Here is an 18,946-nt window from a genome sequence, read left to right on the forward strand (position 1 = left end):
GGACTAGAAACTTGACCTCCCTACTTCCTCTGCCCCAACAATGTTCACTCCAACAAATGGGATGCTGCTACCCGCCCCCCCCCCCGGGATTACAGGCACATTTGGAGGGAGGAAGAGACACACAGCATCAATTCAGTCCACTAGACTGGAAAGATGGGGAGAAATACAGCAGGAAGGAGCACAGAAGTAGCAAGGATGACTTTGCATGTTAAGAGGTGGAACATATGGCATGACTAGCAGGGGCTGAGGACCCATAGCAGCTCTGTGTGGAAGTGCTGCAGAGGGGCAACACGATGGTGATACGTGGTTCCCAGCCTTAAGGGGGTCTGGCAATCTCTTGTTTAGAAGATGGGGAGGCAAGCGAGGGTGTTATGGCACTTGTTTGGTGGCAGTGTGAGGGTTAAAGGCTTATGGCATTAAGTGGTGGGGAGGAGCACAGAAGGCCTCTCACCGGCGGAGCAAGAGCTTGGGGTGCGCACGGTTCTGCAGGTTCTTTTCAATGAGGTCTGCCAGCAGCTGCTTCAGCACACCAGTAGCATAGTCCAGCCTGCCCTGCAGAGCCACCATAGTCAGGGAAGCAACAGCCCCCCGGTCCCGCATGGAGAAGCCACGCTGTCCCTCCAGGGTGTGGATGAAGGTCAAGAGGAAGGGCCGCGTGTGCAGCAGCTGCCCGAAGAGGCGGAGGCCTTTCTCTGTGCTCGGTGGCGTCTGTAGAGGGCAAGAGAAGCAAGAGAGACACACCCCTTGAGCTAGCCAGGACACTTGGAAAATGGCCGTGCACGTTAAAAACATTCCCATGGAGGGTCCTGCAACTTTGCATATGTCTTTGAAATGCTGCTCCTCACAAGATGGCCACTGAGAGAGGAATGTTGTCTTCTGCACTATTGACCACACATATCTCTTCCGCATAAGAGCATTAAAAGAATAGGAACATCCTTTGCTGATCAGACCAAGGACCCACCTAGACCAGTTTCTTGCTTCCAACAGCAATGAGATAGGTGTTTTTGTGGGCTGACAGGCAGAAGACCCTTGCAGGATCATGCCAAAGGGCCCATCATAGTACATAATCCTGGTCTCACAATGGCCAACCATGTGCCTATAAAGAAGGCCAGAGGCATGACTCGAGTGCAACTGCACTCTGCCCACTTGTGACTGATTCCCAGCAACCCATCTACAGAGGCACACCTGCTTCCGATTGATAAGGCAGGACATAGACATTATGGTTAGTACCCACTGATAGCCTATCCTCCATTAATTTGTCTAAGCGAGGCCAAACAAGTAGTTCAAGAACATGTACCTCAATGGAGGAAATACCAAAGTGGGGCAGGGGAGGGACTTGCACCCAAAAGCTAGAAGGCCAAGACTTCAACATGCAAGAACCCCACCACCATGACTCAGGTCGTGTCAGATGGAGATCATGAAACACTAGCTTCTGATCTCCCTTTTCTGCCAACTGTAAGGCAAAAACCTTTGCCAGGTCCCTGTCTCTCCCCCTGCATTGCAACTTACACTGGTCTCCTGCAGCGCTGGGTGCTCATCCACCCCTGGAAAAAGCACACGCCTTGCATAGGTCCGATAGTCCAGGAAAGGGATCTTCACACCATCCATGTTGTTTGTCAGCTCGTTAATGTCTGTCTGCAGCTCAGCAAAAGCTGAAGAAGGTGGAAGATGGTCAAAAGTGTTGGAGACCATGCATAACGGGCAACCTTCTCCACTGTAATCCCCCCCCCCCGCGCAAAAAAAAAACCACCCCTAGGCTTTTGAAACCTAAGGGAGCCAAAGAATTTAAAGACACCTGAGTTCCTAGGGTTCTCCAGAAGCTGCCACAGTTCTCATTAAGGACCATTCATGGCAAGTGCCTTTTCTCTGAGCCCACCAAGCTGTACCAAGCACAACCCTCTCAACATTTCACACAAAGGAATGCTTTTGTGGATTTTTGACACATATTTGCACCAGAAATTACTGCCTAAGATGACTGCACTCTTATTGCTGAAGGTTCTTCTCTTTCTGCTCTTCGTTCTAAACTGTTTTCTAAGGCAGGGGATGTGTGTCTATTGGGACAGGTAGTCATGGTGTGCAGTAGTGGGAAAATGGGGGGGGGGCAATGGTACCTTGGCATTTTGTGCCTATGCCCATGTCTTTGCCATCTAGAGTTTAGGCGGACCTTCTCTGCCCTTCTTGCCCAGCCACCCCCAGAGAAACACCAGAGATTTAATTTCGAGACACCCAAGGAGGGGCTGAAACCTAAACGAATCTTCTGTGAATTAATACGTTAGCAAAAAACTCCCAACCCTCAACTATTTCACAAAATGGGGAAAAATAGGGATGGTTGTGGGATAAACCTACAACCAAAGACTTCTGCTACCTATAAACCAAATACATTTTGCTACCTAAAGCAGAACAGCAAATCCCACCCCCAATCATGGCCAGCTTAAAGCTGGCCAAGTTATTCTGGCAAATGAGACAGAAAATCCCACAAGCATCTCTCCTTGCGAGTGGAGATACTATCAGAAATACCTTCAATAACTCCTGGTTTCCTGTCCCTTCATGACACCCAGAATTAGCTGTCTGATGCAGCCATCCCACTCTCCAGAATGGTAGGGCCGGCCTTGTTGCAGTGTTACAGGAGCTGGTGACTGCCACAAACTATTTGCTGTGAAAAGAATATGGAGCCCATAATGGCTGCACATCTTTCCAATCTACAAAAGGAACTATTCCATACCCTGGGAAGCAGTCCTGATGCATACATAGTGCCCAGAGGGAGCTGGACTTCTGCACTCCATGTTGGAGGCTACAGATAACAACTAGAGAAGACACCTTTGTGCCCAAAGACCTACATTAGCATCAGTCGCCTCCTAAGAGAGGAGATGCTGAAGATTACATTAACACGTTCCATCAACAACTACCAACCTTGGGCCCAAAAGTCAATGTTGCTGCCCCCTACATTCACGTCCCTTTATTTCCCAGCCCCCTGAATACCTTCCTTGCACTCCAGGGCCACGCGAGACTCCAAGTTGTCCATCTGCAGCTGCAACCGCTTCAGAGTACGGTCAGCATCCCGAGTCTTCCGCTTGTAGGCCACCAGCACCCCAATGATAGCGCCCAGAAGCAGACTTCCTCCTGCACCTAACCCAACAAGAGCCGGCAAAGGCAGGGCTGTCTCAGGGTAAATGTGGAGGGTCCCAGGGGAGAACGAGAGACCCCCCACCAGGATCTACAAAAAGAAGAGCAAGAGATGAAGCCAGGTCACACAGGAGAAGCGCCCCTGCTGCATCAGGCCAAGGGCCCATTTATATAGTCCACCATCATTAAGACAACAGCTCTCCCAACGATGTTGAAAAGAAAGATGTGAAGTTATTTAGATATGCAGTTACAGCAGCCAGAATTTTGTTGGCCCAAAAATGGTAACAGGAAGAAATGCCAACGAGGGAAGAATGGAGAATGAAACTGATGGAATATGCAGAAATGGACAAATTAACGGGAAAAATTCGAAACCAACGCGATCAGAGATTCACCGAGGACTGGAATAAATTTACAGAGTATATCAAAACTGTGTGTGATGAGGAAATAACGCTTGTTGGATTTCAGGAAGCTCTGTGAAAAGAATAGATAGGAATGTCGCTTAAAAGAGAAGATAAAATAAGGATTGTTAAAGTGCAACATAAATTTAGGAAATGTGAGAAGTTGTGATAAATATGAAAATTGTCAGATAGGCTGATGGAAGTCTAAAAGATGTATAAGTTAAATTGGATGTTAAATTATAAATGGAATGGTTATTGGAAATTTGAATAAAAATTAATTAAAAAAAAAAAAAGACAACAGCTCTCCCATCCCCTTGTACATTTAACTAACTGGCATCTGCGGTTCAGGATATGTGCTGTCTCTGAAAACAATGAGGTCCAGCGGCTTAACTCAGGGGAACAGCCCTCAAATGAACTTAGGGCATATCTTTTTGGACATCAGGACTTGTTCTTGGAACATTGTTGACCTCTTTGTTGGTGGCAAGGGAAAAAATAGGTAGAAAAGGAGAATTCCTAGATGCCAAGATCCAGGTTTGGGGTAAGTACTATTTGGTGAGAGAACCCCAGTATATCCCACACTCTTCAACCTAGATGTATGGGGTGCTCTGTTCTGCAATTTTTTTCTTTTAGTTGGTCCACATGGTTGGGCAGAATGGGCAGACCTACCCACCAGCTTGCCGGGGAGGGGCAGGGATGACATTCCTCAGGCTAATACATGCATACTACTATGTCACATCACCAGGACAAATCACTCACTGGACAACCCCTTGCATGTCCATAGCATTGGCAGTTCTCCCTGGAATAGGCAGACTGATCCCATCTGCTCCACATCCCCCCCTTCCTTCCCTCCCTGACTTCCAATGATAGGTGTACCGTAACTGGCTGTTCCCCAGTTTGGCTTGGTGAGTCACACAGCAGTTGGGTCTCTGAGACAGTCAGGATGCAGGGCTCTCCGCCGATTAGTACTGTATAGTTGAGTCGTGTGCTGCCCGATACTGCTGGGATCAGGTTCCTGCCCTGAAAGACACAGCAATATGAGAGAAGATATGGGAGCGTTCTGTAAAAGGATCCTGAATCTAGGCTTGGAGAAGACAGTCTCTTGCGTCTAAGCCCAGGACTCTCAAAGTGCAAACTGAGTACCCACTCTGCACAAAGTCCATTCAACATAGCACCAAAAAGCACATTCATTCTCTGCAGCCAGTAGAGAACATGCAAAATTGTATATTTCTCTTATCCATGGAGAAAGGCAAGGCTCTAAAACTAAATTCCTCAACCACTGGGAATCCTCTTCAGACCACCTCAACCAGATTTCACCACACAAGGCCTATATTTACTCACACCTACTTTGCTGTCATAAGGCCTAGAAAAATGTTTTAAAATATATATGAAAGAAAACTAAATTCTCAATTTCCGACTGAATTCTGTATTTGAATGTCACAACCATAAAATAGGCACTCCTTTCTTTTTTGGAATGCTTATCTCTAACCAAAAGGTAAAAAGCCACATCATGCCAGACAAAATAATTCTGTCATGGTTTTTATTCAGTAGGCTTTGAGCAGGCTATCATTTGATTGGCTTGAGGGTTTCAGCCATTAAAGTTTTAAAAGCCCTGACACAAACTGCTTCAGTACCTTGAGGACTACATGGGATCCAGGCTTAATCTCCAGGATGCCGCTGGGACCAAACGGCTCAAAGCTGGGGTCAGGGTAGTAGGTAAAGGCTGAGCGGTTCAAGGTACGTGCGGCTGCCACATCATCCAAGAGGAAGCCAAACTCGTCAGGGTGAGCACCTGCAAGGGGCAGGGCCTGCTCCCCAGGTATGATGCCAGGGGCCTTGCACAACATCACCGAGTCATTCAGCACCTGACAACTCTGCAAGGAAGGAAAAACAGACACCCCACAACTGAGGGGGAACAAAGAATAATCTGCTACACTTGGCTTCTGACCTTCAACACCCAACCGCGCATACCTACTCTGCTGTCTTAAAGACCAGCAGTCCTTACTTCTGAGATGCAGAGTCTTGGCTTTCACAATTAGCTCTCAAAAAGTATGTTGCCTTTTAAGGGCTTGGAAGGGAGGACTATTCCCTCCCTCCCAGAATGCTTTGGGCCTCCTAATCTTTATCTTGGATTCAAGACAGAGACAGATATGTTTAAGAACCATTTCATGGTTTTACTTACAATTTTATGGTTTACATTTTATGGTTTTTACTTACAGAGACTTGGGAGTGGAAATATATGATTAAGAAAATATATATCACATGATGGAGTTTCCTTCTGAACTTCACCATCCAGAATGAAAGTGGGAGATCATATGTCTGATCTTAAGCTACAGACCTTCTCTCAGACGGTGGAGGGAGAATGTGCAGTGAGTTTATATACAGTCAACTCACAACTTGTGTGCATTCAACTTATGCAATCACAGCTTTACACACTTGGCAGCCAGCCAGCTACAATCACACAAATTTAATGCACACAAGATGGACAGCTTAAAAGCAGAAGTGAAAACCCGGCAAAAATTTGAAGTTAAGAACTACAGGTGCAGTGGACATTCTGCTCTTGAACTTCTGGGTATGGAGGACTGATCTATAGATCAACAAACATGTTTTAAGCCAAGTGATAGTACTGGTTGATATGGGTGAGTGGTATATTGTTTCTTAGAGCAGAGTAGCTAACCTGATGGTGCAAATCCCATCTCTCTCCCTCCCTCTCTCCTCTATGTCTGTCAATTGCCTCTTTTTTGCTGTACACCCAGTCTGCATCAGTTTAGCCCACTCCACAGAAGACTCACGTTGATGGTTTCTATTCCCCCATAGGCAGCGCGAACACGGGGCTCCTGGATCGTCAGCAGGTGGGTCCCACTCACTGTGAGAATGGTACTACCACTGTGGGGTGAGGGTAAGAAAAGACAGGGGGGAGGTAAATGGATTCAGCCCACAAACACTGTGGTGGTGCAGATGATAAAGAGAAGACCTGGTCAAAGAAAGGGAAATTCATGACTTTGGTAAGACCCCATTCTCATAATGGCAGCCACCAGGCGTGCAGCAGTGGCAAGGAGACCAGGGATACAGTTGCACAGAGAAGACTAGGTATGCTCAGAATGTCACAGGTGCTGTCCTCTGCAAATGAGCCAAGGGAAGTTCACACAGGATCAAAGCTAGTGCGCTCCCTAAGTGTGCTCCTCCTCCCTTTCCAAAACTCGATTTCCCCAGTGTTGACCATTAGCCTTGAGCATAGAAGTCAACTCCTAGGGGCTGAGGTCCCTTTGGCCCCCCAATAAAATATTTGAGGGGGTCCCCCCAAAAAGTTGAGAGACATAGCCATTCAAATGCTGTGTGATGTGTCATGTGATAGACTATGAAGAACAGGGCTTACTTGCGTCGTCCCCCCCCCCCAATATTTTATTCAAGTTGGCACCCCTGGCCTTGATATGAGAATTCAGGTTTCTAGATGGTGTGAAAAGTACTCTAAGGATTCTACCACTCCCCCAAGTCAGGAGTATGGTTATGTGCACACATGAAGACATATCTGTATGTGCCTTTTAAGTAGAGCTCTTTCCCAGTCTGCTTCTGAATTGGAATTGCTTTTTTGTTTGTTGCTTGCCACCCTTGGCTCCTTTGGGAGGAAGAATGGGATACAAATTGCCCTCTATATATACAGTTCACAAAATTAAAAACATGCATACATATCTACTAATAAATCAGTATCTCTTTTCAGCTTCACCCCACTGCCTGTAAATGTTGTCCTCTCCATGCTTTTTAATTTGGAAGATATGTCTATAGTATAGGAATATAATTTTTTTAGTACAGGCACCCCCCCCCACTTATGTAGTGGTTAAGTTCTGCTCCCCCCCCCCGTAAGTGAAGATTGCGTGAGTGAGGAGCACCCTCTAAAAAGCCTTGAAATACCTGCTCCAGCTCTCTCTCCCCACAACTTTCTCCAGCTAGAATTGAAGCCCTGGGACCAGCTGGGAAGGTGCCTGGGTAAGTGGCAGCTGCAGCAGCTGCTGTGCTACCCCATGCGTCAGCTATTAGGCAGGGAGGCTGAGCAGCTTAAACAAAGCCCCACCGTGCCTCTGGTCTCTTTGGGGCTTCCTCCACTCTCACTGACGTCCTCTTTGGGCTACTAGGAGGGTCTTCTCATGAGCCACGAGGACTCTCCAGCTCTCTCCTGCCATTTCCTGGTTTGAATCTATCTATTTATTTCCCAGCACCACACATATACACGGTTGTGTGTGACTCAATCATGCATATGTAGGGGATAGGGCAGGGCAATATATTGATATATCGTCCAATACCGGTTTCTAGATCACATCACGATAACTGTCTAAAAACAATTGACATGGCAATGCATCATGAATCACAGTTTGTGTGAGTCTTCAATGTGGATTTGTCTGGAAGCAGCTGGGAGAAAGAATGGTTTCATGAAGCCACTGATGCTGAGTCGCTGACTTCCCTTCACAGACGCCACGAAGTAAAAAAAACAAAAAACCCACCACATTGCCCTGTGTTCTTCAGACCTCTTTCCTTCCTTGCTCCCTTCTGCATGTGTGACTTGCTTCCTGCAAGCCTGATCTCCATGCTTCTTTGCTCACTGGCACAACCAATCTCCATGTTCCTTTGCCCAGCCACACACCTGATCTGCACCCCCCCCCGACCTGCATGATCTCCACAGACTGCTTCTTTACCCCCCTACATAGTTCCAAGTTTCAAAAATCATGATATATCACTAAATTGTGGTGTTTAGCTGGTGATATATCACAGTGTTGAAAACCAGGTATCGCCCAGCCCTAGTGGCGGAATGACTGTATTTGCAATATTGTCCTTGGAAAAGGGTAAGGTGTGTGTGTCCCTAAATATCTATCTATCTATCTATCTATCTATCTATCTATCTATCTATCTATTGGAATCTAAACAAACTGCTAGCCTAGAAGATGAGACTGTGTTTGTCAAACATGGATCCCCATCTGTAGTTGGACTACAACTCCCAGCATCCCTGACCACTGGTCCTGTTAGCTAGGGATGATGGGAGTTGTAGTTCAACAACAGCTGGGACCATAGTTTGAGAAACACTGAGGTGGGAGACAGATTGAATAAACGAGACAAAGCAGAAGTGTCTAAAGTAAAACTTTTTAAATGTGGAGGATGGAGGGCAGCCCCCAATTTTCCTCTCTGAGTCATGAGGGGGTGTGGAAGCACCAGGGCCCTCCCCACTAAGCAGCAGTCATGGGGAAGTTGGGGGGAGAGCCTTATTTCCTCAGTTACTCCCATCTACCGATTTGGGGCCTGGGCACTGTCCTGTGGGAATGAGAGATGCTTAGTAAAGAAGCTTAGAGCTGTCACAGGCTCTTCACTTACTTGGCAATGCTCCAGGCAGGCTCTATCCCTGTGACAACCGGGTCAGGGCTGTAGCGGAAGGAGACTGTGCCGTTGGTGCTGATGTTAGCACGGTCAATGCGAAGGCTGAGCTCAGCGAGGCCTGGGCCTAGGGCTGAGGGGGGAGACAGGCAGACAATCTCCCCTGCGCTACGCCTTGGGAGAGGGAAACTGAGAGTTATTGCCCCTAAAGAAACAAACACAGCCTCCTCACAAATAATCTGACCTCAAAAATTATGCTTCCTCTGCACCTCATCATTCAACGCCTACCACGTTCCCTCCACCCACTTTGAACTGTCCAACATAAACACAGAGCTTCCCTCCTCTGTGTCTGGCCAGCTTAGGTCTCAGGCCATGGACTTATTTCATTTTTATCCTGCTCTAGGGCAGCACACCCGATTCTCCCCACCACCACCCCATTCTATTCTGAGGTAGATTAAACTGAAAGGCAGTTAGCAGGGTCTAGGAGCTTCATGGCTGAGTGGGGATCTGAACCTGGCCCTCCTCAATTCTGGCCTGATACTCTGCCTGCTGCACCATGCAAATAAACGGCCCTAGGGTCATCCAGACTTGTGCTTGTCCCGTGCCTAGAAAGAATGCGGCCAAGCAGATTTCCACTTGTCCGGTGCTTTCTAGGCAGTTTTGCGCCCTTGCCCATGGTGCCAGAGACCCCTGCATGGGTGAAACAGACCTCTGGGGTCTGCAGACTACCAATTGGTAACCACTGACCTAAAGAGTCCTTTGAGCCCAAGGGCTTCTGCTTGCCCGGCGGAGCTTTCCCCTCCTCTCCTCCACTTGCCCACCCCCAAAGTCTTGGAGGGGATTTCAGGTCAACTCCCAGAACAGAGCTTGGGGGAGGAGATGGGGGGATTGTTCCGCCTGCTGCAATGCTTGTCCTGAATGGACATTCACCTCAGCGCGATGCTGAATTCCACCCAATTCCTTCCCCCACCCAAACCCAATTTAATAGTGAGCCTGTCCAGGAGTTCCCAGCCAACTCCACTGAAACATGAATGGCACCCCAAACAATACCTTATCAGCTGACATGGGGCTCCCCGGATCACAACACTGACATTGCTCCCAGCATCCAGATGCGTTCCCAGGAGGCTGATTTTTGTCCCGCCTGAGGCAGGACCTCGTTCTGGGTATACCCCATGAAAACTGGGGGTCTACATGAGGAAAACAGGTAGAAATCAATAATGAAGATACACTTCACGAACAGTCTCCCCCTTCCCTCAAGCTGATTAACGTGGACACCCCTTCCAGAACCAGACTACTTTTTGGGTCTGGGGCTCAGAAAACACCCCTTCCCACAGATAAACGCGCCCACAGTTTACAAGCAAGACTTCTACCATGTACTTCATTGCTTATCATATAAGCTAAATATGCCTATTGAGCCCTAACCCCCACCCTGATTACCACAAAAGTGAAGGGAGTATCAGACTGGGTCCGGTAGTCAGCACTGCAATCGCCTACGCACAGCTCCACAGGCCCGGGGGGAGGGTCAGGCAAAAGCGATGGCTCCAGTTCGCATACCAGCCTGAGGGGAGAAAGGATGATTTGTCAGAAGAATATGGCTTTCTCCCCATCCCATCGCCACCACACCAATCCCTGCAGCCCCATTGAGTCCACCACATCCCTTCCCTTCGAAAGGCCATCACTTGCTTCTCATTCTTCATTCCACAATGCCCCTTGTCATAATTTATTTTTGCACAGCTCAGCTCTCTTTGTCTTGCCCCGGACTGCAGGTTTGTTAAGGCCTTGCAAGAAACACTCCTTGAACAGAATGACGTTTGCCTGGTAAACCTTTCAGTCTAGTCAGTGCTCTTCCCTGGGGAGGGGATGACTCCTCATTTCCTCAGGAGTGCCTGTTAGGTCAGCAGCATTAGCCTGGGTCAGAGAGGCCTTCAATGCAATCCTCTAAATTTTCCTGGCCTCTCTCCTAGCTGCCCAATGAATACTTTTGGCCTGGCCTATCTTTCCCCCTCAATCAAGGCAGCACCAACATCCTTCTCAGCACAAAATACAGTGGAGCCTCGGGTGACGTTGCCTCTGGCTTACGTCACCCTCAGCTTGCAACTGGCGCAAACCCGCAAGTACTGGAACGGGTTACTTCCGGGTTTGCGCCATTCGTGCACGTGCAGTTGCGATAAATCGCGTCTGTGCATGCGCAGAAGCACTAAACTGCGCTGCGCACATGTGCAGACACGACACGACACTTTGGGTTGCGTCGTTTTCGGGTTGTGGCGGGGCTCCCCACCGTAACCCGAGGTTCCACTGTATAAGGAAAACTCAGAGGTTTCTGCAATAAGGGACTAGGGACGCCATCTTGTTTTGCATAGGGAAGGCACCTTCCACCCACCGCCCCACCCAAACAAGACGCACAGAGGAAGCAATAAATTCATGATCATGGCGGATCTGAGTCTCCCACCTGTTAAGACTGAAAAAGTTACCCATCCATGTGCTATTGAAATATCAAAGTCCACTTCGGCCTACCTAAGAGCTTATCTACACTTTCCCCTTTGCCCCCCTCTTTCCAGGCATGGTCCACACTTTAAAGTTTTGTGTATAAGTCCCCCTCCTTTTTTTTGCTCTGGATCTTTCCCCATGAAAACCCTGGAGCAAACGGCAATCCATGAAAAAGCCAAACTGAATGCTAAAGCGCGGATTTTCGTAGGGAAAGTGGGAAATAAAGCTTTCCCGGTGCCTGGAAAAAGCAGAGCAAAAGTTAAGCGTGGCTAACCCCCAAGAAAACCCATTATTGGTAGTTTAGACCAGTTTTACCAAAGTGAGAGAATCTGGGCATGGGAACCTTGTTTCTGGAGTTTAAGAGGGAAACATTTAGACAAACATGTCTAAATTCAAATGAGTGGAACATGCCGGGATGACACTGGGGGACGTGGGGGGAGGAAAAGACTAATTTATTGTCCTCTCTTGCAACATAAATCTTTCTGGTCTGATCAGAAAGTGTGAAGATTAAAATGATAGCTTCATCAAGTACAACTGTGCGCTCTTTAGCTCACTGTATTGGCTCCTTTTCATTCTTCCGATTTTGCAACCCTGCAGCCTCCCTTCTTAGATATTATTTTGTTTTTAGTTAATATGACAAACCTGCCTGGAAGTCCTGGCTCACAAATGCACGAGAACCAAGTGCTATAACTAAAAGGCACTCTGCCATAAATTGTACTTTATGATCCTGGGCTTGTTCCAAAGCTGCTGATCAGAGTTTCTTCCATTCTGGGAAAAAGGGATACTCTGGTTAACTGTGGACTTCCTGGTGTAAGTACAAAGGGAGGAGTGAAGGAGCTGCATTCACAGAGTTCTGCCATTAAATGCACCACCAGGTCCAGGAGGTGGTGTTAAGTGAGAGAACATGAACCACACAGTTGTTTTTGCAGTTTTGCTCCTACCCAAATTCCCTGTTCTACACCTTCCCTTGACAGCACCCCGCAGGCTCCTCCTCCACCAGCACCCAGTGTTTTCAGAAAACCCTCACCAACCTCTCAGCGCTGATGTATTCAGCAGAGAGAGAAGTGCAGCGCACGCCTGCCACACGGACCCCCACCTCGAAGAAATGAAGCCCCAGGTTCTCTCCCCAAACTGTCACTCGAGTCCCACCTTCCTTGGGGCCAGTCAATGGCAACACCTGCAGAGAGATTGGGGGTGGGAGGGGAAGAGAGAGGAAGGCTGCTCATTGGGGGGAGGGAACCCAGCGAGGTTTGCAGGGGTTCCAAAAAAGAAGGAAAAAACACCACAGGAAGAGAATGCAGGTGGCGCTGTGGGTTAAACCACAGAGCCTAGGGCTTGCCGATCAGAAGGTTGGCGGTTCGAATCCCCACGACGGGGTGAGCTCCTATTGCTCAGTCCCTGCTCCTGCCAACCTAGCAGTTCGAAAGCATGAAGAGCAAGTAGATAAATAGGTACCGCTCCGGCAGGAAGGTAAATGGCGTTTCCATGCACAGCTCTGGTTTGCCAGAAGCGGCTTAGTCATGCTGACTACATGACCCAGAAGCTGTACGCCGGCTCCCTCAGCCAATAAAGTGAGATGAGCGCTGCAACCCCAGAGTCGGCCATGACTGGACCTAATGGTCAGGGGTCCCTTTACCTTTACCTTTAAGAGAACTGCTAAGCAGTTTTTCTTACCTGGGTGATGCGGGGGTGGGTGCAGCGGGCCCCCCGCCGTCCAGGTGGCACCCAATTCTGCCGGGAAGTAGGGCAGTGAGGGCGCAAGAGACAACGGCGTTCTGGAACACACCAACCACACTCATAACGCGGGTCTGACTTGAGGCAGAGCCCACAGCTGGAGCGCTGGGCTGAACACTTGTACAACAGAGCTGGGGAGAGGGAAGAACAACATGGAGATGAAATGAAAGGAACTTCCTCTCTTCTCAATGCACCAGATTGCCACCTCCCTCAAAGATCCCTCCACCTACGCTGGCAATCTAAACCATGCAGTGTGGGCCCAGATTCAGCTGCCTGCTTAACATTGCAGAATCACCATAAACGTTTTAATAGGTTAGCTTCTTAATGCAACTGTGTCTTTGAATGCACCCATGCTAGAAATTATCACACCAGGGTCAACCAAGATGCAGGGCTGAAGCTCAGAGGTACAGCATCTGCTCTGCGTGAGTAAAGTCCCAGGTTTAAATCCCCAGCAGGTCCAGATAGGCCAGTAAATATGTCCAGTCTAAGACCCTGGGAAGATTCTAGCAGGAAGTGTGGACAAAACTAAGGTAGATGGACCAACAGTTGGATACGGTTTGGCAGCTTCTCTATCTTCCAGAGATGGCTTTACCATACATACATCAGGGTTCAGTCACTAGTTTTAGGCAGCACTGGAAGTAGGGAAGGAGTGACAGATGAAGGCAGGAAATTGGTGACTGAAGAGTGTAGTAAGACTTGTAAAAAAAAAAGTGTTGGCCTTAGCAGTGCTGGTGGGTGGGTGTTGAGAACAGAGGCGGTCCGCCCCATGTGTCATCCCTGGGACGCACACCGCCACTAGCTCTGCCTCTGTCCATCCCTATGGGTGCTGCGCAGTGCACCCGTCCTTAGCCCCTATGGGCGCCATGTGGCACAGTTCACCCTGCCCCTATGGGCAGTTCGCCCCACCCCTGGGCGCATCACCCCAGGTGCCCAAGAGGCTTCCTCTGCCACTGGTTGAGAAGGGGCATTTCTGTTCTTCAGGCTGCAAAAAGTTTTGGGACAGCACTGATGTGCCCTGGTGTACTGCATTCCAACTATCACTGTGTAAGGTTTCTCCGTAACAAAATGTTCATTTTACAAAACTGGAAAGTGATTCATGAAAAGTCAGACCTAAAGCACCCCCATTAGTACAAACACTAATCTACACACTCTGCATCTAGGGCTCATACCTTTGAACCCTGGTGGCTTGTCAATGGCAAAGTCTCCATCCCAAATGACATCAAAATCCAGCGGCAGTTCCCCCAGGTCATCACTGTCATACCAGTACTGTGGCAAAGAGATGGGTCACAAATGTATGAGAGGGCAAAATACTAGGAATCGATTCACCTGTCAATTTCCATTTCTCATTTTCCCAATCTTAAATTGAGTTTTCCAAATTTCTGCAACAATAATTTGCATTTAAAAACGAACCATCAGGAAAATTTGTCAGCATGTTAGGGTGAAATTCTCCTAAAATATACATTTTTGTATGCAGTTTTGACAAATATACCCATTTTAAAAAAGCAATTCCCCCAATATAATGCATTTTTATATGTTGTTCTTTAATGCAAACTTTTCTCTAATATATGCATTTTCACACACACTGGTTGCTAGGGAATGAAAAAGAAGAGGAGGAGTTTGAATTTGATATCCCACTTTATCACTACCCTAAGGAGTCTCAAAGCGGCTAACAATCTCCTTTCCCTTCCTCCCCCACAACAAACACTCTGTGAGGTGAGTGAGGCTGAGAGACTTCAGAGAAGTGTGACTGGCCCAAGGTCACCCAGCAGCTGCATGTGGAGGAGCAGGGAATTGAACCCAGTTCACCAGATTACGAGTCCACCACTCTTAACCTCTCAACGGCAGCACAAACTTTGGAGAAGGGTAAAGTTCAAAGGATATTTGTGTGTTGTTCTGTACATTGGTTTGAGAAGTGCAAATCAGGGAGTTTCTCACTGAAATGCAAACAATATCAAATCTCTCTCCCTACGGAGTATGATTGTAGTGATGAGAATCCCTATTCAGAAATACAGTGGTGCCTTGCAAGACGAACGCCTCGCAAAATGAAAAACTTGCAAGACGAAAGAGTTTTCCGTTTTTGAGTCATTCCGCAAGACGAATTTCCCTATGGGCTTGCTTCGCAGGGTCGGAGGGTTGATTTTATTGGCATTTTCTTTTGTAAATTCCATATTGCTTTATGTGCACCACACATGGTTTTTTGTTGTTGCTGATTTAAGTGGTATATAAATGTTGTTTAATAAAATAAATGAACATTAGGGGTCCAAAGGTGGGGGCAGCCCTTGCACCATATCCAGCCCCCACAACCGCCTGTCCTGAGGTAACAGGGAGGTATGGAGGCAATGGCAACAAGTGTCACGCCCCAGTCTTCTCTCCAAGTACAGTAGTACCTCGGGTTAAGAACTTAATTTGTTCTGGAGGTCTGTTCTTAATCTGAAACTGTTCTTAACCTGAGACACCACTTTAGCTAATGGGGCTTCCTGCTGCCGCTGCACGATTTCTGTTCTCATCCTGAAGCAAAGTTCTTAACCCCAGGTACTATTTCTGGGTTAGCAGTCTTTAACCTGAAGCGTATGTAACCTGAAGCGTATGTAACCCGAGGTACCACTGTATTTGAAGTAACTTGTTGACTAGGGACACAGATGTAGAAAAGTAAAATCTTCTCTGCATCATATATATAACTTTGCTGCTATATCAACCCTCTGTGTTCTCAGCCATTTTGTTCCTCAGCCACCTGGTTTACTTTTATTTTTATTTTTGACACATCTCTGCAGCCTTCTTTGTACTTTGCCAGCTGGAATTATTCTGCATCGCCTGCAGAACATTTGAGCCTCTTTAGAGTCGGTCCATCCTCTCTCACATCATTAATGCATGTTAAAAGTAAACAGAACAAGTGCCAACACAGATCTTCAGTAAGTCCTGCTGTTTATTTCTGCCCCAGCCAAAAGAAGAGACTCTTTAATCCTTATTTAAAAAAAAAAAAGCAACGTGGAATCCTTCATTCCATTCCATCAGTGTTTCCATACCACTTAACATATAGAAATGCAACAGTGTTAATTAAGTGGAGAGGAAGGTGGGAAGGAAGATAAAGCCTTTGCTGCCAAGCAGCACCCAAAAACACCATTAATCACTCCTTCTAGACTTGCTGCCCTGAAATGAGCCAAAAGGAAGGACATCCATTCACTACCTGCCTCAGACTTCCATGGTACCCCAATACTGAGAGCAGGTGAACCTCTGTGAGGTGCCTGCAGAGCAAATAGCTTAAGTTAGCTCAGACAAGCAAGCCAAGCCATGTACTGATGCAGTTAGCATGCCACAGTTTTGGAGGAGAGTTGTAAATGGGTGGGGAGGGAAAGGAAGGTGGTTCCCAACTTGCAACCATTATAGGTAGATTCTCACCATTCCTACAGAAGTAATTTTGGCTTGTGGACCTGGCTTTAGGAAACCTCTGACATATTCGTATCTCAGTTCACCACGTCCCGAGGTGGGGGGACCTTCAAAAACCAAGGCCACAATTTGGACACAAGAGCTCCATTTTGCTGGCATAAACAGGGGTGCACGACTGCACCTGCTAGCCTAACCCTCAGCATCCCCACTGAGTCTACCCCAAACTTCTCACCATTGGGGACTAGTCACACATTCACCTGAACATACAAATAACAATATAGCGGTACCTCGGGGTGCGTACTTAATTCGTTCTGGAGGTCCGTTCTTAACCTGAAACTGTTCCTAACCTGAAGACCACTTTAGCTAATGGGGCCTCCCACTGCTGCTGTGCCGCTGCCGCACGATTTCTGTTCTCATCCTGAAGCAAAGTTCTTAACCTGAGGTAATGTTTCTGGGTTAGCGGAGTCTGTAACCTGAAGCGTCTGTAACCCGAGGTACCACTGTAATCCTCCCCACATGTTCAACCAAACATTCAAAGAATCATCCACCAAACTTTCCTGCTCCACATGGGAAGGCTGGTGGTGCACATGGAGGCAGACCCCAGTGGCCACAGAGCCATGTGAGGGGCTGCTCACAGTTTCATGCCACCTCCATACACCTTTATGCCCATACATTTTCTTTAAATGTATGCATAAGGCAAAAATATCATTCATACATCATGCACACGACCTAGGGTTTGGGCATAGCTCCACGCAAAGGCGTGCACTGTAGGACCCAATGTCTGAACCAGGCAATCATGAATTCCAAATGGCTTGAAAACCACCTATAATTATTATCTGTGAATTTTTATCCAGATTGGAGACCGGAGTGAAACCCAACACAGTACTAAGTTTTTGTTCTGTCAGCTCCTTTGACAACCAAACATTCTCCCGATCTTCCCCCCACAAGCAGCCCCTAAATCTCTTCCAACCCTCTGGAACAGATTTGGGCAGGGTACTGGGTCTGCATAGGGGGACAGAGGGCAAGTCTCCTAGTGCAAGAGGAATCCTTGTGCAGATGGAATGCAGTAGCTGGTATCAGACTCTGATGAACCTTCAAACCAAAGCTATCCTCCTGAAATTCTCTGTGCACATATACTACCACCACCATCCCGCCGCGGCCGCTGCCCAAAACTGTCTGCGGATCAGATAAAAGTCAGTTTCCCAACAGTACTCAATGCCTGGCACCAAACCAGCCCATGTTCCCTTTACTGCAAAGCACCACAGGGATCAGAACCTAACCCCAAATGCAAAACACATATAAGCCCTCTCAGTTTGATCACCATTCCTCAGGCTGAAAATGCTACCTCAGCAGCTACAGCAGAAATGTATGAGTCACCGCGAAGAAGACTGTAAAACCTCACCAAAAAAATACATGACAGCCTAATCTCACGACAATGAAATGTGCAGAAGTGAGGTAGTTTCCTGCCAAATGCCAATATTAATAGAAACAGAAGTCACCAGGAGGAGAAAATGCCAAACCCCACAGAAGCAACCCAAGAGGAGAGCAAAGGAAGGGGGAGATCTTCCCCACAAACGCATACCAAATAATCCCTGATTATAAGATGATTGTTTGTTCTTTGTCTGTCTGTCGCTAGAAATTCCAATCTAACTTCCCAACTTCTAGCACTTACACTGGATCTAAAGTGTCATCTAAGTTGGAGAAGATGAGAGCAATTTTTACTGGTGAAGTGCTTGGCAGATAAATCTCAACAGGCTACCAAGGGTTCATTACAATCACCCTGGGGACCTAAATGCAGAAGATTTCTGTCCACTCAACACCGGCTCTGCTGAATGGCTCAGCAGAGATACAACAGTGGCAGAAAATTAGTTTTTGTTTGCTGCCATCGCTGCCACGAGGGAGCCTCTAAAATGAGCTGTAGCCTGGATTTGTTCAGTCTCATTCCAAGTTCCTCTCCACTCACATTCCAGCGAGCATCCCTATTGCTTCATCACCCCAACCTCCTCTGTATTCCAGGAGAAGGGCTGTCAGGAAACTGCTTGGATTCATCAGCTTTTGGAGTTGGCCCAACCTCCTTGCCCCCATTCTCACTCCCCTCTTGCAGAGGACTGGAGTCACCACCAGGTAAGTGATCTGCCCATGACTGGGAAACAGCCAAGAAATCCCTCAACCCGAGGACTGCTATCAGTTCACCCTCAACAAAGAACATCACATGAAGAATATCAAATGAATTGGGTACAAAACATTCTGGGAATAGCCTGGTGGTTCTCGTGGTTGCCATAAGGTCCTGAGCCTCGCCACTAAAAATCCAAGACTACCTCCTTCAAATCAGGCAAGGCAAATATCAGGCAGCAAGCTGAGTGGTCAGTACACTAACCTTTGTTGTGTTCCAACTACCCAACAAACACTCAGAATGAAGGCTCTGGAGAGGAAGATGGAACTCTTATAGACTACAATAAATCCTC

General features: G+C 47.6%; 1 protein-coding gene across 5 annotated transcripts in view; it reads right to left on the reverse strand.

Moving 5' to 3' along the window:
* PLXNA3 (plexin A3) overlaps positions 1 to 18,946 on the reverse strand; it is an 85,951-nt gene that overhangs the window by 32,147 nt on the left and 34,858 nt on the right. For all 5 annotated transcript variants that reach the window (XM_053371975.1, XM_053371972.1, XM_053371974.1 and 2 more), the window contains exons 11-22: positions 14,267 to 14,363; positions 13,038 to 13,228; positions 12,395 to 12,540; positions 10,314 to 10,434; positions 9,927 to 10,063; positions 8,877 to 9,050; positions 6,311 to 6,404; positions 5,153 to 5,392; positions 4,395 to 4,538; positions 2,980 to 3,214; positions 1,510 to 1,652; positions 452 to 708 (exon numbers count right to left, since the gene is read on the reverse strand). In XM_053371975.1, coding sequence (XP_053227950.1) covers positions 452 to 708; positions 1,510 to 1,652; positions 2,980 to 3,214; positions 4,395 to 4,538; positions 5,153 to 5,392; positions 6,311 to 6,404; positions 8,877 to 9,050; positions 9,927 to 10,063; positions 10,314 to 10,434; positions 12,395 to 12,540; positions 13,038 to 13,228; positions 14,267 to 14,363 — 1,979 coding nt within the window. The remainder of the gene's footprint in view (positions 1 to 451; positions 709 to 1,509; positions 1,653 to 2,979; positions 3,215 to 4,394; positions 4,539 to 5,152; positions 5,393 to 6,310; positions 6,405 to 8,876; positions 9,051 to 9,926; positions 10,064 to 10,313; positions 10,435 to 12,394; positions 12,541 to 13,037; positions 13,229 to 14,266; positions 14,364 to 18,946) is intronic.

The sequence above is a fragment of the Podarcis raffonei genome, chromosome 17 (genome assembly GCF_027172205.1).
Source record: "Podarcis raffonei isolate rPodRaf1 chromosome 17, rPodRaf1.pri, whole genome shotgun sequence".
Classification (NCBI taxonomy): Eukaryota; Metazoa; Chordata; class Lepidosauria; order Squamata; family Lacertidae; genus Podarcis; species Podarcis raffonei.